Source organism: Gobius niger (assembly GCF_951799975.1).
Source record: "Gobius niger genome assembly, chromosome: 20".
In the NCBI taxonomy this organism is placed as follows: domain Eukaryota; kingdom Metazoa; phylum Chordata; class Actinopteri; order Gobiiformes; family Gobiidae; genus Gobius; species Gobius niger.
The window spans coordinates 15,246,058-15,272,363 of NC_136871.1; the positions used below are offsets into that span (position 1 = coordinate 15,246,058).

At 41.2% G+C, this 26,306-nt stretch overlaps 2 protein-coding genes across 4 annotated transcripts in view; both read right to left on the reverse strand.

Annotated features, from left to right (window-relative positions):
• Nucleotides 1–828: 828 nt before the first annotated feature.
• LOC306979866 (src-like-adapter 2) lies at nucleotides 829–6,189 on the reverse strand. Its single transcript, XM_079579007.1, has 8 exons — nucleotides 6,171–6,189; nucleotides 4,794–4,879; nucleotides 4,617–4,716; nucleotides 4,167–4,253; nucleotides 3,884–3,987; nucleotides 2,565–2,717; nucleotides 1,524–1,644; nucleotides 829–1,352 (listed from the first exon to the last, which is right to left on the reverse strand). Exons 2-8 carry the CDS (start codon nucleotides 4,864–4,866, stop codon nucleotides 1,229–1,231), a joined length of 762 nt encoding a protein of 253 aa, XP_079435133.1. The 5' UTR covers nucleotides 4,867–4,879; nucleotides 6,171–6,189; the 3' UTR covers nucleotides 829–1,228.
• A 2,492-nt stretch (nucleotides 6,190–8,681) lies between these two features.
• The window catches only part of ndrg3a (ndrg family member 3a), a 29,549-nt gene continuing 11,924 nt past the window's right edge, over nucleotides 8,682–26,306 (reverse strand). Inside the window, exons 2-17 of one of the 3 annotated variants that reach the window (XM_079578260.1) lie at nucleotides 25,488–25,569; nucleotides 22,650–22,682; nucleotides 13,922–14,027; nucleotides 13,724–13,844; nucleotides 13,314–13,376; nucleotides 13,159–13,219; nucleotides 12,259–12,345; nucleotides 12,046–12,102; nucleotides 11,680–11,783; nucleotides 11,498–11,563; nucleotides 11,321–11,372; nucleotides 11,178–11,225; nucleotides 11,071–11,106; nucleotides 10,941–10,992; nucleotides 9,880–9,918; nucleotides 8,682–9,508 (exon numbers count right to left, since the gene is read on the reverse strand). In XM_079578260.1, coding sequence (XP_079434386.1) covers nucleotides 9,342–9,508; nucleotides 9,880–9,918; nucleotides 10,941–10,992; nucleotides 11,071–11,106; nucleotides 11,178–11,225; nucleotides 11,321–11,372; nucleotides 11,498–11,563; nucleotides 11,680–11,783; nucleotides 12,046–12,102; nucleotides 12,259–12,345; nucleotides 13,159–13,219; nucleotides 13,314–13,376; nucleotides 13,724–13,844; nucleotides 13,922–14,027; nucleotides 22,650–22,682; nucleotides 25,488–25,544 — 1,149 coding nt within the window. In that variant the 5' untranslated portion in view covers nucleotides 25,545–25,569 and the 3' untranslated portion in view covers nucleotides 8,682–9,341. Of the gene's footprint in view, nucleotides 9,509–9,879; nucleotides 9,919–10,940; nucleotides 10,993–11,070; nucleotides 11,107–11,177; nucleotides 11,226–11,320; nucleotides 11,373–11,497; nucleotides 11,564–11,679; nucleotides 11,784–12,045; nucleotides 12,103–12,258; nucleotides 12,346–13,158; nucleotides 13,220–13,313; nucleotides 13,377–13,723; nucleotides 13,845–13,921; nucleotides 14,028–16,174; nucleotides 16,490–22,649; nucleotides 22,683–25,487; nucleotides 25,570–26,306 lie in introns of those variants that run through there. The other 2 variants (XM_079578262.1, XM_079578261.1) reach the window with 2 other exon arrangements.

The window sequence follows — 26,306 nt, forward strand, 5'->3', positions numbered from 1 at the left end:
AAATTATTATATTAGCTGTGGTCCAAGCTCATTCCTAACTTTCCTGACATATTTGTAATATCCCGATTCTTCATAGGGACGACAACTTGTGGGGGTCACATTTCGGGGTCATTGCCACAGAAATGTAAGACAGCTAGCTTTAAAGTTCATGAAATTGATACAAATGCTTTAGAATTAGATGCATGGTGTGTTTTTTTCCCCTACAAATGTCTGAGCTTATGAATACTAAAAGCGAACAAAACAAAATGTGTTTAATTCAAGAAATAAATCCGGTACACTAAGGTTTAAGGCGGACTGGATTAAGAGTTGAAACCTTAGTGTCGCAGGCTAAGCCTTTTTGGATGAGAGGTGGAACATCCTACACTTCGACTCAGAGTGAGATGACTCAAGAACCTTCATCTCAGTGGGAGACAGTTCGGCTACTGATCAAAAGGTTGGTGGTTTAGTCCCACCTCCAGTTAGTTATTGGCATGCTGCGGCAATGGCTTCATCTGACAAGGCTTGTTTACATGCATGAGTCTCATGTGTGCCCATTCACATGCACTTTGCCTGCCAAATAAGCAAATTATATATCAACAGTGCAAAAAAATGCAAAGGGGAAATAGGAAAAATCATGAATCTCTTCCATGTGTGTTGTTACTGATTTATAAAGAGTAGAGCAGAGCTACTTGAAACCATAGCAACAATCCAATCCACTTTATTTATAAGGCACTTTTAAAAACAACAAAGTTGACCAAAGTGCCGTACAAAAAAGACAATATAAAAATACAATCATAAATATACACATATACATATATACATATACAGTGGCATAAGGGGACAAGTAAAAGTCAACTTCCAAACTAGCAAAATGCCAAGATTTTTTCTTTTATGAGCAGTGTACAGCAGTGGCAACACAAGTAAACAACCAAAGGTAAAATAGACCAGCATTCAACAAAAATGCAACACAGATTATAAATGCAACAATGTCGAATAATTTAAAGCAAGAATAAGAACTGTCATAAAGACATCAACATATTACTCACTCCGAGCACTGACATTTGTTGTTGCTGTGGATGGCAGCAAGGAAGACACAACTTTGGACAATGTAGTGTTTCAGGTATTTGTTGTTTTCTGTGTCTCTCTCACACAGTTCATCCAGAGCACTGGGACAGACATTACTGTGAGTTCATGGGGCGGAGCCGGACTGTGGCTGCTTGACTCTTTTTTCAGGTTTCCCACATTCAAGTCAAGTGTCCCATTCGAGGTCACTGCCTTCTGTCATCAGCAGGTACGAGTTGATGGCCTCACGTAGACCTTCACTGATCAGGGAATTATCAGATTCTGTTCTCTTTCTTCTAAAGATTACAGAGCTGTAACAGAAAAGAGAATATATTATACTACAGTGTAATTGCAAAGTAATACAGCACAGAACCAGTGCCAAGAACCTTTATGAAAAACATGGTTATTAAAAGCAAAGGCAAGTTCAAAGTGGATGGATGAATTATGATTAAGCACATGTGTAATCACCACTTCATCCTCACCTGCTTATGTCTTTCCAGTTTATTGTTGGCCTCCTGATGACCATTGGTATAGGTCTGACATTATCACAACCACCAATGAAGCATGGCTTTGTGAGCCGGCAGCACAGTCCATCGGCACACTCTGAAATAAGGATCATCACCATTTCAATATTACATATATAGCTCAGACAATTGATTGGGTGAAATTTGCAAACTGTCAAATCAGTAATAGTTGGAAGTCCCTGTGAGTGAAACAACCGCTGTAGTGATATTGGCCTATAGAGTTCGGGAATGTGACGTCATATCGCTAAGCATTATGGGATTCGCAGCAATTGTAAACTAATGGAGATTTTTTAAGTTAAAATACTGGAGTTATTGTTCACATTAAAACACTTGGACACCACAGCGAGTTAGATGTGTTTACCAGATTAACTCAGCAGCTAACGGAGCTGTTCCACGGCTTTTTTCCTCCACTTTTTATACTGTTTTTATCCAATGTTAGTCTATGGAAAATGTATGGAAAACAGCTGCAAAGATGGCGGATCTCCATGGTAACTGTGGATTTTCCCGAACTCTATAGACCCTTTAACTGCTGACATCATCAGTGACATCAGCTGGAGGCAGGAAGTGATCAAGAGAAAAAAGATTAAGCTAAAACTAGTCAATATAAGTGTAAAACTACAACAAAAAAATGTGGCCATGTTGTGCCTTAAGGTGCAAGAACAAGAGGAAGACGATAAAATAAGGTTTATCTGAAATTTCCAAAAACAGTTAGACATTTGTTTATCGTCACTATGACAACAGCTACAATGGAAATAGATAGGAATCTCACTTCCTGCCTCCAGATAAGCCCGATTGTTACACTAGGTAAGCATTTCACAATTCAGTCTTCTCTCGAATGTTAACGCTCCTGTTCTGGGTGTGTTTAAAATGTGCACTGTGAACTGAATCTTCATTTTAAAACATACATAACATACAGTATTTAACATGTCAGAAAAAAATTGCAATACAATGGAATGAAACAGTACCCTGAGTGTCATTCATTCATCATTTTTTCCTCACCTGCGTAGTGGTCGATGAGGCGCTGCAGTGAGGGGAAGGTGAGTCCTGGAGAGATGAACACCCAGCCGTTTGGGAGGTGAGATATCCGATAATGCTTGACACTGTCCACATTTGTGTGACGCCCTCTCCTCAGGATAGAGAGGGAGTAACAGTCTGCACACAGAGCCAAACAAACAAGACGCAGTAGATTACGTTAGGTGCTGATCGGAAATGTCTGGGAAAGTGACTAAAGGAGGAAAAGTATAGTCTTGTGGTTCTCGAGCTGGGGCAAATGGTTTGTGATTGTCGGAGTCATCTGCCATTATAGACTTTAATCATTTTAAAGGGACTATACAGAGTTTAAAAATGTTAAAATGATGTATTTTCCTCCCCCTACATGTTCCAGCCATATCCTAAGAATGAGCCCAGACCTGTTCACCACAACTGCCTCTAAACTCCTGCACTGTCACTCAAAAAGTTGTTACTTTGGGTCCGAAGAAGGTGCAGTTACACGTATGACCTGAGGTGGCAGTATTGAGCATAAAATGGCCAACTTGCATCTAGTCTCTTTAATTAGAGATTGTTTAAATGTTGCTTTAGTAATGCTTCTAAGTTAGGTGTTCATTTTGGTTTAGACGTGGTTTACAGGTAGTTTAGACATAATTACCTAACCAAGTCAATTTTCTCCAATTAAGCTTTACCCAAATCTAAAAGTTTACAGCCTATAATCCAGTGTAACACCTCATGTTAAAGCTAAGACCTATAAAACTCATCTAAACTGATCTTTTTCCTCGTCATGTTGCCGCCTTGTCGTCCCTTTTTTTTTTACATTTCTCTTTGTCACTTTTTTGTTGCATTTTCATCATTTTTCTGTTACTCTTTTGCTGCTCTTTTGTGGCTTTTTTTGTTGCATTTTCATTACATTTTGGTGATTTGGGTAAAGCCAAACGGGAGAATGTGCTTGGTGCAGGTGGGGGTTAAGAGGTTGGTCCAATTAAGGACTATTTGAGACTCATTTTAGACCTGATAGTCCTGATACTTATTTGGTTGTACTTGTAGTAAAAAGTTTTATCTAGCTTATAGCAAATCACCATTGATCTTCACGAAACATAACAGTGGAAAATAAATTAAAAATAACAATAGTAATACATTTTTTGAGAAGTTGATCTGTTATCATAAGGTTGCATTTGGTCAAAAATGCAAAATGCAATCTTATGTGGTTTGATAACTTCCTGTTATACTGCTTTTGCTGGTTGCATTAGACCACAGTGTGACAACTCTTTTTCTCATTTTTCTCTGAACACCAAATCAAGAATATTTTACATACAAAAACAACATACCTTCATTTGTCTCTGATTCCCGGATTAGGAATGACCCATTTATATTGTCTGGGAGCATAAGTTGTTCCACCGCTTTGAACCTACTGATTCCTGTGTACAGCCACCTAAGAAAAGAAGAAAAAAAAGAACTTGTATATTTCTGTGAAACTGACACTAACATTTGCCGCTGGAGGTGTGATGAAACAGTGTCAGTGGAGACAGAAGGGGGCTGTTCTAGGCTTCCTATGTGGGTACTCCCTGTGTCTCTAGAGCCATAGCAAGACTTTACAAACCCGTGACTCACCTGTGTGTCACCCTGGCTGTGTAGTTAGTGGGAATGTAGCTTTCACGCTCCGTAGTCAAAGATTTTACCATCATAAAATCACCATCGCTGTGGGAAAAAAACAAAATAGGAATACATTACACTGGATTTCATAAGTGGGCACATTTGATACATTTAGACAGAAGCCACATTAAGTATTTTCTCAATGGCATAGTGAGTATTAAAAATGGTATTATAGCAGTAGTCATTGAATGCTGTATCTTTCACCTCCATAATCTAGCCACTACTAATACATGTTCCCAGCAGTTTGGCCATACTATGACCTCTGAATTAACTAAATTAATTAATGCCATTACTTTCTGTATGTATTATGTACATCAATAATAATACTCTGGGTTCTTAGTTTTTTATTGAGACTGTTGGTGCTTGTCTCTTACTGTCAACACAAAATGTGTCTCATAGGATACATACTCGGATGTAACAGTGAGTCTATCGCCGATATGCATAGTGAGCTCTGCCTGTCCAATGGAAGGGTAGTCGTGAAGGGATACAATGATGCTCTCTTGATAGGCTGAAGGGAAAGACAAGTATACAAATAAATAAAAAAAACTGTGTAAAATGCAGTGCAAAATGCGGATTAAACCTTACCTGAGGTATCAGCCTCAGAGGGATTTGCAGAAACAGTTGTCTTTGAGTGGCACCTGGTGGGACATATCCCCATTGTTTCTTGGATGCTGCAAAAAATGTAAATGCTGAATCAAAAATGAGAAGTGTGGATGATGGTGTTAATTGTATTCCACAGAAAATTGTACTAAAGAGTCTTCATTAACTGATCATATAATATGCATAAATAGAAAATGTGTTCAGCAGTGCCACATTGAGCTTGTTTGTTACCTGGCAACTAACCCCTGCTCAAACAGGAAACAGCCAAACCACATCAGAATACGATCTGATTCCATGTTCGTTTAGTTTGACTATCAGGTATTGTTCTGGGTATTGTACTGCAGACACACACACACAGACACACACGCACACACGCACACACACGCGCACACACACACACGCACACACACACACACACACACACACACGTAGAGAGGGAAGAAAATGTAAGTACACAGTTTGGACCCTTCTTTTGCAGCAATAACTGCTTTTCTGTTGTTGCAGATTTGACGCTCACAACGATCAGGATGAATCTTAGACCGTTCCTCTTTACAAAACTGCTGCAGGTCAGCGAGATTCAGGCGGTGTTTACATGTTATGGCCGATAAAAATATGATCAAATATACATTTTTGGGTGGTATTAGTTTAAGCAAACACTGTTTAATCATTCCTGTGATTTTGATGAAGATCAGACCACATTTCGTGACCAATTTAGGCAGAAATGTGAGGTAAACGGTGTACTTCTTCCCACTGTATGATTATGTATGATTATATATGTATGATTATGTATGAGTGTTGGGGGTAATGTATTACAGAAGTAACTAGTTACAAAAAAAAAAAAACCCTTTTTCAGTAACTAAGGAATATGACATATTACTGAGACAAAATACGGGAATATATTATTCATTACAATTCAAGTAACTCAAGCTACAAGAACATTTTAATGTATGAATGACAAAATGCCAAACTCCCTCAAATAACCTGCAACATGCCAAATCAAGTTGGACACTGGCGTATTAGATCTGCATTTACAAAACACAAGAGAATGGGGGAAAGTGAAGGAAAAATAAATCTCCTACTGCACTTTTGCTCGGTGGCATTTTTACTATTTTCAGTTTATATTTTGCCAAAAGTAACTCAAAAGTAACTCAAAGTAGTGTAGCTCAGTTACAGTTTTGAAACAGTAATATGTAATACAAACATATTACATTTTTAAAGCAACACTGATGATTATATATGTGTGATTATTTATATCGCGCACTTCGTACAAAAGGCAACTCAGTGCCTACAAACTGCAAAATCAAATGTGACATTAATTAACAAAAACACTGGTTTAAAAAATATACTTAAATTACAACTTACCTTTGATGGAAAAGTTGATGTTTTTGACGTGACAGTACAATAGATGTTCAGTCTACTGTGCCAGTCCCAAAGCGTATCTTTTCAGTGCCACACACTCTTGCCTTGGCCCTCACTCTGCTCAGGTCTCTCTGTTGTCCCGCTGAAGCCGGCTGTTACTGCAGCTGTTTGTAGAAGCCGACTGAGAAGGTGTTTCCTGAGTGGCTTTTATATCTACCACGCTGAGTTCCTGTGACGCACACAGCCATGTATGATCACTGATCAAATGTGCCGCTTGTTCATATGAACGTATGAATAATTTTAAGCTTATTGCAAATCACATGCCAATATACAGTGGGAGGAAAAAGTGAGTAGTGCACCGTTTCACACATTTCTGCCTAAATTGCACGTTAAAATGTGGTCTGATCTTTATTAAAATCAAAAGAATGAGTAAAAAGTTTGTTTAAACCAATAAAATTTACATTTGATCATATTTTTATTGGCCATAACATGTAAACATTCACAGGACAGCGTGGAATAAGTGAACCCTTGGATTCAATAGCTGGTTTACCCTCCTTTGGGAGCAATAACTTCATCCAGACGTTTCCTGTAGTTGCAGATTAGACATGCACAATAATCAGGATAAATCTTGGACCATTCCTCTTTACAAAACTGTTGTAGTTCAGCAAGATTCCTGGGGTGTCTGGTGTGAATGGCATTCTTGAGGTCATGCCACCTCAATGTTTAAGTCAGGACTTTGACTGGACCATTCCAGAATGCTAATTTTATTCTTCTAAAGCCATTCTGAAGTTGATTTGCTTTTGTGCTTTGGGTCATTGTCTTGTTGCAGCACTGGTCCTCTTTTGAGCTTCAACTGTTGGACAGATTGCCTTTTTTTTTTTCTTCTGCAAAATATGTTGATAAACTTGTGAGCTAATTCTTCCATTAATGATAGCAAGTTGTCCAGTTTGATGTTGGTGGGCTGATCCATTTTTCCTCCACACGACGATGATCCACCCAAACAATAGAGCTTTGGTTTCATCAGTCCACAGAATATTTTGCAAGTGGTGCCATGGAGCATCCAAGTGCTCTTTCGCAAACTTACAACATGCAGCAATGTTTTTTCCTCCGTGGCGTTCTCCCATGAACCTCATTCTTATTCAATGTTTGTATTGTCAACGTGTCAACACAGATGTTGGCATGTGACAGTGATTTCTGTAAGTCTTTAGCTGACACTCGAGGGTTCTTTTTTACCTCATTGAGTATTCTGCGTTGTGCCGTTGGAGTCGTCTTCACAGGGCAGCCACTCCTTGAAAGTGAAGCAACAGTGAAGCCAAACTGTCTCCATTTACAGACAATTTTTCTAACTGTGGATTTATGAACATCAAGAGGTTTTGGAACCTTTTCCAGCTTCATACAAATCAACAATTCTTGATTGTAGATCTTCAGAGAGCTCTTTTGCAAGGCATGGTGCACATCAGACAATGCTTCACAACAAGAGACAGTTCTTAACTAGTGTGTGTTTTTACATGTTAAATTAAATAAAAACATTATGTAAAGTTGGAATTCTGCTCAAAAGGGAGTGGGCCGAAGCAAAAGCTTATAAACGGCCACCCCGAAATCATTAAAATAAAAGTGTATATTACAACAATAGTACATGTTTGGGTGGTATTAGTCAAAGCAAACACTTTTTACTCATTCTTGTGATTTCAATAAAGACCAGACTGCATTTTATGAGCAATTTAAGCAGAAATGTAAGATATTCCAAATGGTGTACTCACTTTTTCCCACTGTACTATACTATTGGGTTGAAGTTTTTTCTTCTGGTAAACACTTTGATTATGGTTCATACTCAGTGCCAGTGGTGTGTATAATATTTGTGCAGTCCTCTATTAATCAATTTGTACTCATGTGCTACTTATTTTTCCACAACGGGCCACAGTTAAGGGAAGGATTTGACAAATTTGACATTATGATACAGCCACATGTTAGATTGACTTCAAAACTAATTCTCTCCAGTGCTCCCGTTTCTACAGATGCTACTTTGAAAAACAAAAGAGAGCTGTTGTACAGAAAATGTTCTTCTGGCAAAGAAGTGCCAGTGCAGTACAAAATTAAATTAGCGATGAAAAGATTCAGTGATAGTTTGAAGAGATGTGTCATACATTTTTGCATGTACATATGTGAAATATTCGATCTGATTTGTTAAAGCATGCAGTCAAACACCAAGTTCAAGTGGGTAGCTTTTCTTTAGTATTTGCATGTCTAAGAATCATCTGAGTAATGTCTAGAAAAGGTGTTATGTCTTATAGCTGCCATGACTTTAAGTTTCTGTGGTTACGTTCATGCTAAAAATAGATTTGTTCAGCTCAACACAAAGATATCAACAGATTGCAGGAACAAGGGCAGTGGTTGGAAACTTGGCCACAGTTGACTTGGGTTACTTTCCATTCACTGCAGAGAACAGACTAGAGGCTTCTGAACAACATGTATGTGACCCATGTTGAAACTTTCCAAAAGAAAAAGAGATTACACTGCATGTTCTTATATTTTATTCAGTAGTAATATAAATGAGTTGAATCAGTGAGTGTACCTTCTGTGCTCCAACCAACAGGTTAAAAGATTACTGAACAAAAAAAAAAAGAATCAGAACACAAACATTTATACAAACAACAAACAAAGGAGAATTATCCTAATTATAAAAATCCATAAAAACTTGCGAACACTCAGTGACAGGGTCAACACGTTTAACCATTACTAGACTTTAGAGAATTCATCAGCTGAATCTCATACCGTTCTACTTTTTATATCATGTGCAAGTCAGTACAGTGAACATGTAGCAGCATGCCAAGTCACCGTCACCAGTGTTTAGTCCAGAAACTAATAACAGAAACTTAGAACTCAACAAACAGCAGTTAAAACAAGGATGCAAAAATTGGTTAAAATAAATAGAAATGTGAGCGGATCATATTCTAGTTTTGAAATGTAAAACAGCCATCAGAAAGGAATGTTATTGTGGATTTGATATATATATTTAATACTATATTTAATATTTTGCATCTGTTATATATTTTAAAAGCATCCTTCACTAAGTAACATTTTAATTCAGATCCTTGTAGCGTTCAGCTGCAGAATGGAGGGGTTAAGGGGAGGGTACATAAGTTATTTGTACAGGAAAGATGGGTATCTGTAGTTTTAGCAGGACACCTCCATGGTCTGGGGTCCTGACTGGCTGTCAATGTCCCCATTGCCCTCAAGCAGGCTGTTGAGGTTGTTGCGGCTGCGACTGCTCTCCATGGAAGTGATGCTGGAAGAAGATGTTGTGCGTGAGCGAGCCAGCCGAGTCATTCCTGCTGATGGCACTGAAAAGAGGGGAGAGGAGGAGGGCATTAATATTCAGGGCACACAGGCCAGAGTCTCAGTGCAGCATGGGAACACAAAAACCTGAAGAGAAGCATGGCATAGGAAGTGCAGTCCATGCAAACACGCCTCACAATAAGATGCCAGTCAAATGAAAACAAAATGTACCAAACTAAACTTGTATTAGAAAAAAAAGCATAAATTGCAAACTAAGTTGCTCTACCAAAACCATCACAGCATGCAAAAATATGTCAATAAACAACCCATGCAAAGAGGAAACTGAAACCCTCCAAGTCCATCATGTGTACATAGACATTCATCTATTGTAAAGGCCAGTGGCTTTAAGTCTATGAACTGCGCAACAAGCTGGTACCTGATTCGTTGCTCAGGTGACTGAGGAGAACATAGGGAACTGGAGGGCAATAATAAGGCAGGAAAGAGAAGAAGAAAAGGGATCATGTTGACAGCGTTGCTCTGATGTAGCTTTAATCTGTGATCAGAAAGGATCCAGTGCATCTCAGTGGCTGAAGAAGGAGCCACAGCCAATAGAGAGCAGGCCATGTTTTTAGACTTTTGGACCTTTGACTGTGCAGTTTTCCCTTTTGGCTTTCACACTGTTGCTATGTGTTAATAAGGGAAAAGCTGCTTTGAGAATCATGCTGTGGTGTGACACACACGCTCACAGTGTGAAAACACATTTTAATCGGCTCTAATCCTGCAATGGCATTTGATCAACAGGGGTACTCTGACACAAGAGCTACACCCAAAGGTGCCTCCAACAGCAACGGCTTTGGAAGAAAGGGGAGCAGCAGAGAAGAAAATCAGATAGACATCATCTGCATAAACACAGCAAACGTAAGTACTGTTCATGCTTGAATTGGTCTTTCCAGACTGGAGAATCCTGAAGGCCTGTTAAACTATGCAGTCTTTTAACAAATGCATGTTTAAAGACGAGCACACAAGAGAGAAAATGTCCATTTCCACGCCCACACAGAACTGAGTAGAAATGGATCTGATGTGCAGAAAATATAGATTTAGGGTCTGTCATTTCAGTCATGACAGAAGCACAGACCTCACCTACTGAGGGTTATGGTTGCCAAACACTGTAAGGAGCACAGAGGATATGCTATTACCACGTGCAGAGCCTCAATCTGCCCCTCTGTGAGTAGCCTGGTAAAAAAAAGCGCTTTCATGCACTGTGGGCCACTGTCCAGAGCCCGGGTTCACAGCAGGTCTGTACCCGCTCATATACATGGCAGCCCAGGCCAACAATCTATCAACTCATTTAAAAAAACACCCATTGCTCTGATGTCAACAGGAAGTAAGTACATCGTGAACCTAAACACCAACTTTGACCACAAAGACGTCAGCCCAAAAACGTGTTAGGACATTTCCTTTGTTAACACAGCAAAACAAAGGTCACATATTACTTACTGTAGCCCATGCCCTGGACAAAGTATTTGAAGGCCTCTGCAAGCTTTCCTGGCTGTAAACAAAATACATAAGTGAGTGCATTTGAAAAAAGATTTCATAAACACAGACACATGTCAGAAGATGCATTTACCTGCACAACCTGGGGCAGACCTCCACAATCAGCCATCTACAAAAACACAAGTGTTCTCATCAGCAATTCAACTATGCACCTTATGCATAACATTCACGAAGGCTTACCTTTAGGAGTGTGGTTTTGGTGGGATTTAATCTGGAATTGCACTCCACCTGAAACAGAAAAGAAATTTGGATTTAGATGCGGAAGCTGTGCGGATTTCTCTTCTCATTAATATTTTGTGAGTTAAGACGGATTTGGAACCCACCACAGCCTCCACAGCAGGAGATGTGTCACCAACCACTAGTAATGCAGGGCATCTAAATGGGTAAAGAAAAAAATGTGAATAGTTGCATACACAGGTAGCCCAAGACATCCCAGAAGACTCTGTTCTCTAAACGGTGTATAGACAATGTGGAGACAATACTGTAGGAACTGCACATACGTGAGTGTGTTGACAGTGTGTTCATTCAGTCCAACAATGGGCCTCTCAATCCCCAGGTCCTGCCGACTACAAAGAATTAGGAGATGAATATACCATGTGGTAATAGATCATTTATTATATATAACCAGCAAAGCTGTTCACAAAATGCTATAATTTAAATACATGTTTGGAGTTTGTCTTACTATTGGTAGGATCCACAGAAGAGTGCCAGGTTGTCCTGGTTAATGTCTTGGGCAATATGTAGACGGTAGGTCTGGATCAGCTCTTGGTTATCAGTCAGCTCATCCTAATGAGGAAAAAAAAGCTTTTAGACACAAAAACAAAAAACCAGACAGCAAGTGGAAACTATGTTAAGACTATGGAAAGATCTATGAGAGCCCTTAAGAGTCAGAAATGGTATAATTAAAATGTGAGAGTGAGAGATGAGGTTTGGGCATCGAGGGAAATCAAGACAAGTCTAGGTTCTATAATCTACTGTTTCAGTCTATTACTGAATAAAGGTCACGAGAATAATGAGGAAAAGCCTGAGAAGATGGTGACAAACTCACCGTGCTGAAATGGTGAGCCATGATGATGTCCACCAAGTTACTGGTCCAACCGGACAGCTGCACACAAAGAAGTTTATTGAGTAGGAAAAACTGAAAACCATTTAGTGATACCTCTTATGACTGTGGGAGTCTGAACGCAATCTGTTTTTTTAAAAACATGTTCAAAAGGGAAGTGGCAGCTTAATTATTTATGTTGTCAGTGGTTGTACTGACCTTTGAGGCGGCCCAGTCGATCCATCCCTCAGCACAGGGGTCTACGTCGATGAGCACAAGCCCCTCCACCAGGCTGGGGTGGTTCAGCTAAGAATTACAGACACAAGTCAGTGGACCATTTCATTGAATTGTATCAAAGGCGGAAGCTACTACAAAGTAATGCTAAATTGTCAGTGAAGTAAAGGGAAAAAGTACCGGATACCTGTTGTTATTGCTACTACTTTTACAATTAGTGCTGATATTGTTGAGGCTTATAAAAAAACCCTCAACATTATGGGAAATAAGTGAAAATATTCATTTGCTAACACATCTTACAGCAATACAAAATGCATAGATCATCTGGCAGCTCATTGGCATAAACACAAGAGTGAATCAGAGAACAAATTAAAAGGGAGTGTGTTTGAAATGCCTGCAGACAGATCGGGCATTTGGGAAATTAAACATTCCTCTCCATACAGAGATTGCTGATTGTGCTTTCAAGTCGATGGAAATGCAATCCACCATGCAAAGTTATACATCTATGAGGAGTAAACAAATACATTTTGTAACGGGCTGTTTGGAGCAAATGCTTTTGAGAATCAGTTTTCCTTCGTGAAAGCGCAATAACAAGAAGCAGGCCTGAGATAAGTCCTTTCCCGAGTCCAGCCCCCCATCTCGTCTTTTTCATTATTCATCTGTTGGCACTCCCTCGCTCCTCTCTGTCACTACTGGTATCTTCTGCTCCAATGTACAGAGATTGTGCTTTTTTTAGCCAATGATCATGGGCACGAGTGAAACGTGGTGATGGTCAGGATTATTGTGGCCTGGTGCTATCGTCTACTGCCAACTGTGACCGTGGTGCGTGTTGAATGTACATAGTGTCGAGCATTACGGCTGAAATGATGTGCTACAAATACTCACAGCAAAGCGAGTGAGAACGTACGCCCCTGCGCCGACACCAATCCCGATCACAGTGTTGACCCTGCAGACAGAAGCGGTTCGTGCGGATCAGCAAATCAATAGTTGGTTTATACACATCGCCATTGATCAGCCGTCAATGGGAAAGAGCCACTTACTTGAGCTGAGTCAACACGGAGGGCAACATTTCAGCCAGTTCGTCCATGGTGGGATAACGGTATCTGAACACAGGCATGTCAAAGTTACGGTGTGCGAAAGTGTCCCAAGAGTCTTCTTTTTTGTCTCAATCAATCAAATCAAACTTTATTTATAAAGCGCTTTTAATACCGAAAGGTATCACAAAGTGCTTTACAGATTACAACATTTAAAACAATACGCCTGGCACAACCATATATATATATATATGTATATATATATGTATAAAAGTCAATCAGGTTTAATCACTTTGCTTTGGTAATTGTTATGTAGGTTTCTGTGCCAAGAAAACACTTCTCAAATGAAGTATCTTACTCGTCGTAGAATGAAATGTGTGCTTGTCCATCTGTCTGTGTCAAGTGGAGACACATACCCAGTGGGGAAGGGGGGAGCAGCCTCCTGTTGGCCCGGCGCGTCCACGTGGACCACAGCAAAGTGCTGCGTGATCTCCTGCATGTCCTCATAATTGAACAAGGTGTTGAAGCATGACTTGTCTAGAAAAGCGACATTAAAAGGTTTAAGTAACTTGCAGACTTGAGACTTTTACATTGTGTTAAAGAGTCAGACGTACGGTTGAGGCCGATGTCATGGTAGGTGAGTATGACTGGTCTGTTGCCTTTGGGCACGCCTCTCATGGTCACATGGAGGACGCCGTGGGGAGTCTCTACGTCATGCTCCTGTTGACACAAAGGAAAGTAGATTCAAACTGTTGTAAAAGCTCCCTTATCACTCAACACCATGTTTGTACAGTGTATGCCAGCTAAAGAATATGTCACTGATCATAAGATCATACAAACTTCAAATAGTTCAACAATCAAAGGAACAATTTTGATATAGAAAAACAAAGCAGCAGGGCCATATATTTTACAATTCCAACTTTCATAGCAGGCAGAGGACCTAGTTCTGGTCCCGGTCCCACTAGCAGAGTTGGAAGGAGGAGTGGAGCACAAACATTTAGCTTGAATAGCTCAAAAGCAGTTGCATGAGGACATTTTTGGAATAATCATTGCATTTAAGTGCACAGGAAATTCTCAATCGTTTTTTAAAGCAGATTCCTGCATCAAGCAAAACAGCCCCAATCCCATGTTCCCAAAACATCTGTTCCTTTGGACAAATAAAGACTTCTGAAATTCTCTTTGGAGAGAGACAGTTCCCAAATTTTACATAGTGGCTGATGGGTCTCGGCAAAATCAACCCACAATCAATGACTCCGATGTGCCGCTGTACTAGTTCATCACAAGGACAGCTGCCTCTGTGCTTAGCTGCAGTGGGGCACTCAATATGAATGGGCTGTATGATCAAGGTAAGCCCAGGTTATAATAGTGAGAAAACAGTCCCTTTAGAAGTGCTCAAACATAAACCCTGAAGGACAGGCCGCAGTAATTTATAACACAATTGCAACAGACGCAGCAGCAGGAAGGGAAAACTACTCATTCTGACTCGAGCAAATAACGCATTATGGCTGAAAGTAGCTGCTAATATAGAAATGGGCCTGTCACATAGACACTATAGTGTCCCTGCAGTCATGCATCTGGACTGTAGGCCTTAAGACTCTTGGAGGCCTTTGACAGTGAATACAAATATGCCCGAGCCCCGGCCTGGTGGGGGCTAAAAACACCTGTTTAAGAATCAGCGGCTATAGCTGCAGATTTGTCTCGTTTAGACAAGGACAGAGTCAAGGACATTTGACAATGAACAAGCAGAAACACATTTGTCCACATGAAACAAATGTATCAAGAGTCAAGAAATGAAGCAGAGAATAAAAAGATAAGATTAAGATGACTTCAGAATCTGGAAGTTACAGTCAGCAGCTGGAGCGTGAAGGCTCAGAGTGAGGACATGGGAGCTCTACATGACTAACAGAAGGGTGTGTCTTAAAAGAAGAAGGGTGCACAGCAATCATTTATCCTGCTTCTCCAGCTGTGACCAAGCACAAACAGAGCTCTGGCCATGGAGGCTCTAGGCATGCTTTAGCCGCTGTATTGATCCATGCATTTCATCTCTCATTAATGACACTCATCCATGTGTGTCTGGTTACAAATATATGGACATGGATGGGGTTTACAGGAACAGGAAAGACGGGTGGGGCAGGAGACTGCAGCTTTTTACAGCATTCCAATCCTGGATGCACGCTGCAGATGGCAAAGAGACAGAAGATTGCTTGGGAAGAAAGTGTTTTTAGTTTTTGCCCCACATAGTGCTGTGGAAAAGAAGAGCAGTGTCATCGTTCCCTGTCCCACTATCTTTCCCTTCTTGTTGTCACTCTGACAAGGAGCTGCATCAATCACTACAGAGCAAGATCAGGGGGCACAAACATGCTGCAAATTGACACACTCAGCAGCACACACACACACACACACACACACACACACACACACATACGGGACAATAAAGTGCACGGCTGCTCTGCTCTCGTAGCACACATGAAACTGACTTTTCTGCTTTTGTGCTTGACGATACAATAGAAATGAGTGACCTCCCGCAGATCACTAGTACAAACATAAAAAAACAACATATTGCAATGCATAATGTGTTAAATCGACAAAAGCAACAGAGTGCAGCTTCTTAATATCTATGTTAAAATGCACCACAAACATCATGCATGTTCTACCTAGTCTGTCTCTCTCCCTCGCCATTCCATAAATACAACAGCAGCTGCTGAGAAAAATAGCCCAAGTTAAGGTTAAAGATGTTGACGGACAAAACCTGGAATACACTACAAGCCCAGTCAGCTGCAGAAACACATTTCAGAAGCCCACCGCACAACTGTCCCTCTAATGAGAAGTAGCCAGGTGCCTCCGCGGAGGACGAGGATGTCACTCACCACTCCATTCCCAGAGCATGCGAGCTGGTCCAAATCCAAAACAGCTGACATGTTGTTCCCACGCAGAGGCAAAAGAGCCTGTTATGCTATGTGCAAGAAGGGTGTGCTGGGCAGCTTTGAAGGCTTCCAAAAGCAGGAGGAGGAGGAGGAAGGAGGGGAGAGGGTGGGAGGGTAGGGTAAAGACAGAAGAGGGTGGATAATCTGAATGGGAAGCTGAAGAGATGGGAAACGAGAGAGAGAGACAGACTAAGGAGGTGAGTAGGAGGGGGTGGTGGCTGAAGGAGAGTGAGACTGCAGTTTGTGCTTTGGTAGTCTCTGCGCGTCCGTACATCCAGCCATCGCCGCGTCTAATTGGATTGCGGAGGGTCAGGTGGGTAGCGGCTGGGGGTGGGGTCTGAGGAAAAGGGAAACAGGCAGGGGGAAGGGTAACGGGGTGCAGCAAGGATATTCAGGAAAACGCAGCGGAGCGCACGTCACCAGCTCATATCGGTGCTGAGGCTGACTTTGACAACACGCCCTGAGCTCTGCATCAGCAAAATGGCGGCTTGTGTTTACTATCGTGTCATTCTCACGCAAGAAGAATAGATTATGAGGATTGCAATACATTCACAGCGTACACGAATCACAGTGCACAACAACGACCTTCTGAAGCCTGTAGGTCACTGCAGGGTTTAGCTCCTGCATGTACATTACTTTGGTTTACAATTGATTATTCATTTACCAGAAAAGAAGAAAGAAATGCATCCCAGGTTTGTAGGTTATCTGAGCCATGTAGTTTATTGATCTACCACTCCTAGTGTGCTTTGTCATCAGCACAGAGCGAGCAATGAGCCAATAGCACACGTAGAGCAGTTCTGAGAAGGTGGGACCTAGCGAGCCTTTGTTGGTTTGTTCTTGCATGATGTCCACTCTGATAGATGGAGCCATGTTGCATCAACTAAAATGTATGTTCTAAATATTGAGAAGAAGTGACTAGAAATCAGATTCAGAATCAGGATGATGGGTTTCACACAGTGCTTACATACATGTTAAAATAGGGTCTAGCAGGTGCAGAGCACTGCTGTTGGGTGATCTTAAGCTTATGGTGCACCATAATGACTCATCAAGTGTCAGCAGGTCGAGTGATCACACAGACTTAAGCCAATGACATAGAGTTTACACAAAAATGTGGGAATAAAGCCACTGATCCCCTGCCACTGGTGAGAGACTTGCACTCAACTTTAAAGGATCAGACCATAAGCTCTGTTCTGCCAAAGTGCTGCACTCACATGATAAAGCATGGGATCAGTGTAACAGAAATCCAGAAGCATAACAAGATTATTTGTTGTAACTTTTATATTTTTTTTTATATTTCCACAAGAGGAAATACACATATTTATGCTTTGAACCACAATAGCATTCATCCCAGGAAAGACATTCAAGCATGTAGCGTGGCAATAGTAAACGCATATGATGATGGCGCCCTCTGCTGCCCTTACTAGGAACTAAAGAAAGTCAAACAGCGGTCATTGATTCCAAACCCAAGGCCCAGGTGGCCCAACACAAACAACTACTATTAAGAAGTAAACAATGTCCTAAAACATTTCAGGGGTCTACACTACTTCCATGGAACATTTTCATGCCATTTTTTTCAGCTTTTTTACAAGGCAGGGTCAGCTCACAGCTGCCAACTATTTTGCTCAATGTGGTATTGAATAGCAATTTAATAATTAGATTATATATACAGCAGGTTTGAAAGTTTAGGCATCTCAGATCAAAATTTCTAATGTGAATAATGGGGCAAGGGAAAGATGTTCTCCAAAAAAGCATGAGATTGTAGATGAGAAAACCTCATCTACAACCTCATGCTAATGTGATATTTCCCAAATCAGGTTTATACTAGGTAAATAATATTAATGTCATGTTAATGTAATAATAGCCAGAGCAAAAGTTTGAGCAGCCTGCATAATGCCTCCTCGCTCCCCAATATGGCCTGTATCTCTTTTTTTCTAGCCAGCCGAGAGTCTTCCTGTTCTTGTTCAAGGGATTTTAGCCCTTTCTTCTTCACAAAAGTCTTCCAGAACTAAGATTTCTGGGCTGTCTGTCACACACTGCTCTTTGGGGTTTATCCACAGATCTTCAATGATGTTTGGGTCAGGAGACCACAGTAAAACGTTCAGACTGCACCTCTTGAGGTAATCCAGTGTGGCTTTGGAGCTGTGTTTACAATTATTACCCGTTTGTAGAAGCCATTTGCTTTTGAACTTCCACTTTTCACAGACGGTGAAAGTAGTTGGACCGTTGCTCATTCTGGCCAAAATGTTCTACAGTGGGATGCAAAAGATTAGGCATAACTTATAGACAAACCTCAAGCATTTTTGAGACAAAAAACAGATTAAAATAAAACCTTTTGGCCGAAATGAGAAAAGGTCAGTTTGGAGAAGAAGCTGCACAGAAATATCTGTCCAAGTGTTAATCCTGGGGTTGGATCCTTCAGGTTTGTGTTGCACCCAGTGGCACAGGGAACATTTCATGGGTAGAACAAAGAATGGATTACATTAATTTCCAACTATATCTGAAGGAAAACGTATCACCATCTGTGGAAAAGCTGAAGTTACAAAGCAAATGGCTTCTACAAATAATAATTGCAAACACAGCTCTAAATCCTCGGTGGATTACCTCAAGAGGTGCAGTCTGAGGGTTTTGCAATGGCCTTCACAGTTTCCTGACCCAAACATCATTAAAGATCTGTGCATAAACCCCCAAAGAGCAGTGTGTGACAGACAGCCCAGAAATCACTTAGTTCTGGAAGACTTTTGTAAGGAAGAAAGGGCTAAAATCGCTCAAACAAGAACTGGAAGAGTCTAGGCTGCCAAGAAGAGTCTTTAAAGCTGTGATAGCTTTTGCTCTGGCCTTTTTTACATTACAGTTTTCTCCATTGGTTTGGCTCATTTCTTGAAACAGAAATTAAATTCTCAAAACAACATGGACAACTCTCCAAACCACTTGGCAATTGTTCACAACAGAATTTCTCATTAATTTCATCAAACTGCAAATGTTTAAGTCCATGTCTCAATACATTTACATTTACAAATGATTAAGTAGCCGACAATTAGCACAATTTCCAAGTGAATAGATCTTGTTGATCTCTTGATTCTCAGTCTAATGGTTCCGCTCTAAAACGTGTCAGTGTCATTTCATTGTATAAGTCATCACATGCACAATAGTCTGATCAATTGTCCAAATTAGTCAAGAACACAATACCATGAATGAATACCATATATGAATCTCTTGGAACATTTGATACATTTATTACAGCAATTAACAGTCAAGTGAAACTAGGACTTGACTAACAATGACTGAAAGGTGGACATGAGAGACATTTCAATGGTCCTCTGCCATAGTGACAAAACATCTAAACATTTAGACTTGCAGTGCTGGCACAATCCCAAAAGTACAAAGCATTTTGGGGACACTGACTGTATAAATGAGAAGGAAATTTAGTTTTGACCAGGGGCGGACTGGCCATATGTCCATTCTGGAAGAGCACAGAAGGGCCACTGGCTCTTGGGCCACCGGTCTGGCCTCTCCCTTTACCTTCCCCTTACCCCCGGGCGAAACCGAGCTTTACCCAAATCTAAAAGCTTAAAAGAAAAGCATCCAAAAACAAAAACGTGCTGGAAAAGCAACAAAAAAGTGACAAAAACACAACAAAATGTGACGAAAACGTGACGACAAAGCAATGAAAAAAGCGATGAAAAAACCACAATAACATGAAAAAAGCCCCGAAAAACAAGAGACGAAAACACAACGAAAAAGTGACGAAGAAGTGACAAAAAAGTGACGAAAACGCGTCAAAAAGCCACTAAAAAGGTATGAAAAAGCAACAAAAACATGACAAAAATAAAGCGACAACGTGATATAAAGTTACCATCACAGCTTTCAAATGAGGCGTTGTAGTGTTGCTCTCCGGTCAAGAAGCTTTTAGATTTGGGCAAAGCTGAACTGGAGAAAATGCTCTCGGTTAAGGCGGGGGGTAAGAGGTTAACATATGTATTTGTGGAAGTGTCACATTTACGCCAGGCTGACCAGAGTCCAGGGCTGGTTTTCAGTCCCAGTCCGCCCCTGGTTTTGACACATGAGAGAACTGTTTTGGGAGAGGTATGAGCTTCTGCAGGTTGAACCATGGTGTTGTGCCGAACCATCCACGTTATTTTGGCAAAAGCACCGAGAGTGTTGAGAACGTCCGGTCTTTGAGAAACGAGCCAAAGCAATTGAGACGGATCTTTGCCATTTTCGGGGCATTGACGGTTTAAATGAGAAGGAAATTTAGTTTTGAAGCATAAGTGAACTGCTTTGGGAGAGATATGATCTTTTGCAAGTGAGCTACAGTGTTGAGCCCGAACTGTAAGACTGTTTTGCTAAATGATCTTTGAGTTTTAAGAATGTCATTTGTGTTTCAAGAAATGAGCCGAACTGTAATATCCTTTCAAAAATGTAAATGGTGGAATTAAAACCTTTCTTGCCTTTTAAAATCTGACCCCATGCTTTTTGCGGATCATTTCATCTTCCCCTTGCTCCATGATTCATGTCAATAGAAATGTTGATACAGGGTGCCTAAACCTTCACAGCCCATTGTATGAGTCTCTAACACACTTTATATGGGCCCTGGCATAGAAAGTGCAGGGGAGGACTCCATGGAAAAAAAAGAAAAGGCAAAGAACCAGAGGCAGAGAGCAGTAGTTCCCAACCTTTTTTCCTTGAAGGCCTCCCTCTCCCACAAATGTATTAAAAAATAATAATATTAATGACCAATACGCAAATTGGAGTGTTTTCTGCCCCTGTACAACTTTACCCTGTCATATATTCAATAAGCTGCAGAATCATCTGACATACCTACCTTCCAAGAACAGCAGAGGGCGCTAAAGGAGCATTGATATGAAGAGGGGAGCGCTGGATTCGTCCTCCAGCTGCGGGAATGTCACTACAGAGGCACAGATCACCTCCCCCACGTCACACATTTATGTGCTGCAAATGCTTAAGAGGGAAAAGGAAACTATGCCATCGCAGTCTGTGAGAGAAGCTACCAGACTCATATTCGAGCATCTCAAAGCATCTTTGAAGAGATCTTTAGTTTCACATTGTGTTTTAACCCAGGGATTATCGGTTAATAGAAATGATCGTGTTCATCAGCAACTCCGTCTTCATTTTGAGCACAATTCAAGATTCTGGCAAGAAAACCCAATAATATGACACACTATGTTGTGTATTTGGTCTAAAGGGGGGCAAACATGATGAAAAAATGATGACCCGTTATAATCTTTGGCAAACAGGACTTTGCATAAAAATGAAGACAATCTATCCATGAAACATAAGCGGCTTAAGAAAGTGGTGCACTGGATGAAAGCAAATGAGTGTCCTGGACAATGCAGGGAAACGCATGCTGCGGCCAATGTGGCTCCGAGCAGGGCAGCACTGCTCATGCTCCGCCTGCAGAGGCTATATTTAGCTCTGGTGGGATGCTCGAAGTGATGCAGAAAGTGAGACAGGGATGAAAGCGTTAACCCCGTGTGTCCTGGATGCTCAGGAAATGACGCTACAACCTCCGGTCAATTTCACTAAAAGAGCCTGGAGCCAGATTACACACAAAGTCCCATTTAACAGCAAATTAGCATCTTGCATAAATTACAACTATCGATGTCCAAATTAATTAGGCTAAGCACTCGCTAAGCAGTGAGCTTGTTGATACTGTCTTGCTTTTATTGTTTGCTGCTGTACTGCGCTGTCGTACTCTCGCTCTACAATGTAATACAATGCTTTATGCTGTAGTTTTAACCCTGTACTTTTTCTATGTACATCTGAAAAAGGACTACAGATGAAAACTAGCTTTCTGGCTAATTCTGGCATCAGCTGCATTGCTGGTTAATACACATTGTCCTATAATAATAAATAAAGCTCATTCTGTTGTGTGTTAAAATCAGCATTTTTTTATAACGTTCTCCAAAGCAGAAAGTAATGCTTCACATAGAACCACAAAGGGTTAAATATTCTGCTAAATATCAGCAGAGTTATTTCAGGCGTTCTCTGGGGCTGGAGGTGCACGGGAAGCAGAGCTAAAAACAACAATGCAGGTCTCTGTGTAGGAGACCGGCCTTTGTGGAGTTCTAGATAGACACACCGCATTACACAATGGCCACGCCTGTCTCAAAACCTGTGAGTTTCAATCAACAGTCTGAAACTTCAAAAATACAACCAAAGGAATAGTAAACCAGACAGTTCTGCTCGGCAAAGGCCTTTTCAGTTCACTCCAAAGCTTTTGTTTAAGGTTTAAGACACAAGAGCAGCACAGTCATAAAACCAAGCCAAACACAACCGGTTCAACCATGAACAGCATCAATAAGAATAAGAAGTGGTGCAGCAATGTATTTAAATCATGTTAACATTTCAAAACTATATTGATTAATCCAGGTTAGGTATGTGATGTCAAAACAATTACCTGGCAGTCAAAATCCTGGAAGTTGCGTCCGTTCTGAAAGAAAATACAAAAAAAGCATTAGCTTCGCATTGGTTTTATAAAGCGCTTTACATTCAGTCACTCCACACTCGGTGCCAGTAAGCTTCTGGGGGTGGACTGACTGAAGAGAGGCTGCCAATCTGCGCCATCAGCCCCTCGAAGCCGCCCCCAACCTGTCAATCACAGGCTGGTGTAACCCATCACTAGTTTACCACGCAAAGAGCTGAAATGTTTTGACAGAAACTTTATTATTTTTAGTTTCTGGGCACGCGTGGTGGTGAAGGGGAGAATGGGCACGAGTAAACAAGACAGGGGAGGGATTCAAAAGCAGACCAGCTCAGCATGTGCCTGGAGGCAGATGGCGTACATACAACTTGGCAAAAGCTCATTTTCTGTCAACTCTGATCACACTGCAGAAAGGCAGAATGGAGATGGGTTCCAGACAGGGGCCACCTGACCGTGTTTTCTTTACTACTGTTTGCTAAACTGTCATGAGGGGACAGCTCAAGAGTTGTGCATCTGTCTTTTATTATTCCTGTATATAAATGTCCCCTGTGCTACTCAAATGAAAGATTCCCTTCCCCATTCCTTTCCTGTTGCTGGGATAGTCGTGATCCATCCCCAGAGAGAAGGGAAAAAAAAGTGTCAAACGATGAATGGAAGAGGCAAAGACTTGAAAATGTATTTAAAGAGAAACTATTTTTAGCTTTCATTGTTCATTCCTTACAGTCAGACAGCCGGTAATTTCTACTGGTAACCTCTGTTAAGGGGCTGATGTAATCTCCGGTCTGATCATTACAGTTGTCATGGTTACAATGCTGCAGCAGTCAGTGCACGGCTTGTTTTTTTGTTTTTTTTACACAGGCGTGCTGCGTCATCACCAGATTAAATTTGACTTACCGATTACCGCTACTGCCTCAGTCTCAATCCGTTTGAACATAAGCTGTTGACTACACCTCTCTATCTGCTTTTGGACCTATTTGACTTTCTAATGAGCCGGCCACTAGAGGGAGTAATCGGTCAGTGTCCTTCATCTTTCATCTTTCTGGTACCATAGCAAGTGCTCCAACATCAGGCACAAGAAATGAGAATAAACGACTTTTCCCAGATAGTGTTTAGCCCCAAATGATAACCCCCCTGAGACATCATAAGCTTTGCTAATCTGATGTAACGTACCCCCCAGACTGTCTGTAAAAGATGCTTCAGGAGAGAACAAAACGCTCCCCCTGACAGCCACAGTTTTCTAATCAGCCGCTGAGATGGAGCGAGAAAGACGATGGAGTGGGAGAGCTTTGATCTGCCTGGGAGAGTTTCTTCACCACCCCCCGTTTTTTCCATGGCACTCAGAAATAAAGAGGAGCCTCCTTTCTTATTTCTGTATTGCCTTTGTCAAATTCATGGTTTGTTATTGTGTGCTTATTTCTATCTCATTATCCTGCGTTTCCTCACCCAATTCAGCAGTCTTTCTTCCTATCAGCTTGCACTCGCTACCAGTAAGTTATGAATTATTTACAGTGATGAATGGAAGCGCGCTGTAGGAATGCCTTGCACTATACATCGGTTCGAAGCGTTTGCCTTTGAGTAGGACATGAAGACTCGTTGAGCTGGGTTTTGCAGTTCAGGTTCATGCTACGCAGTCTTTCCCACACGGCACATTTCACCCCGACACGGTTCAGGACGCAGTATGTGGCTTCACTCTTCTCCAGGGGGAGTCCAGCTCATTTGAAGTGGAGGCCAAAAAATATAACGGTGTTGGTCGGGGGCCAGAACAGACAAAGCCTTCTTTGATAAAGTCAACGATAGTTTTACTGAGATTTATTTATTTAAGTTTTTTAACGAGTGCACATTACTGATCCACATTTAAGCTTCCAGGGGTTTTCATCAGGCCTCCTAGTCATTGTACTTTAAGATAGAAATAAAAACTCAATAGCAATTGTGTTGTGTAAAAATTCATGTTAGCTAATAAACCATGTATCACTAATTAATGACACAGTGACCCGCATCAGACTGGGTTTTTACAAGGTCCTCTTTACGTTTCTGTGACAGTGGCTCATCCAAAGCTGCTTTTATATTCATCACATTTCATTGATCTTTAAACCAGGAGTCATCTGTGCGTCTGAGCAACAACATAACAGTGTTCTGTCTGTTCTAAACATAACATTGTGTGCTCGATGTGAGCAAATGAGCGCTTTATGACGCAATGGGAGAGGGACGGAGGGAGGGAAAAAGCAGCTGTGCCAGATGCTGTGCACAGCCACAACGCCTGACTTCACTGTTCAGACATAAGGCTTTTAAACGCTGCTTTTGATATTCTTATTTGAACTTGTGTTCCGACAGTCTCTCCCATTTGTGAGCCACTGCACCCTCTGTCTGCTGGCCATTCAGCCATTTCATTATTGATAAGAAGTTTTTAAAGCCCCTGAAATACTGATGGAGTCTATGCCAAGCCAAAAACTAGAGGAAAGAAGCAGCTTAAAGACAACTGTGAAGATAAGCGAACAGCCGTAACCTTTTCCTAAAAGCTGCAAATGCTGTTAATGGGCAAAAAACACGATATGACGCTGCAAAATATTTGAAAAGGCCGTCTTCTCTCTCCTCTCTCCGCAAATCAAAGGCCAGCAGTCTGTTCACGTCACGTTGGCATCAGTACGGCTCGCTGGGCCCAGGGGTGGAAGACCGTCCCAAAAGGAGCCCTGATAGGCTTTGGTTTGGAACGCAAGCTCCATGTCGAAAAGCAGCAAGACATGGGTAGATGGGCACTGTGCCGTGTAATCCCCATCCCCGCACACAAGTTGCCCGTTGGTGAATGTTTCTAGTTACCTTATTGGTCAGCAGGGGCTTGATCTCAGTCAGCTGGACATCCTGAAGCTCATCCATCTTCCTCTATGGCCGATGTTACCCGCTGTAAAATACAGAGTGTGTTATTATGTTATTAACGTCAACTCTTCTTTCACATCAGATAGTTAAGGCTTGCGACTCGTGGGAACGGCAAAAAGGAAAAAAATCATGGGAATGGCAAAAAGGAGGGCATGGAAAAATTGCTTGGATGCAAATAAATGTTTTTATTTGGAATTTATAATATATTTGAGGATTTATTTCCAACGGTGTAAATATCATATTTGAGAGTCGACCAAAATATAAGTACAAAAGACAACACTGTTAGTGATGTGATCATTTCAATTCAATTGTAGTAAAAATTGAGGGTATTCAAAGTGAATTTGCTCAGGACTTCTACAGTAAAATTGGTTGAGATTTAGTACTCCGGCAGTGGGCATAATGAGGAATAATAGTAAAGATTTATATAGCGCCTTTCTCCCTACTTTAGGGACTCAAAGCGCTTTACAGCAATGAAGCACTCACCCGTTCACATTCTCATTCATACACCAGTGTATGCAGACACTGGTGGCAAGGTGGGTGAAATGTCTTGCCCAAGGACACAACGACAGTGTGCACCCCCGGTCACAAGACGACCCGCTCTACTCTCTGCGCCACCGTCGCCCCAAAGTCCAGTGAGAGTCTTGGGGCATTATTATAATCTCTTTACAAAAGCAGTATATCTGGCTCTGTGGGTTACTATACAGTTGAAAGATGGACACAGCCGCTCTCCTGCAGCAACAACAACTTTATTGTTGTATGAAG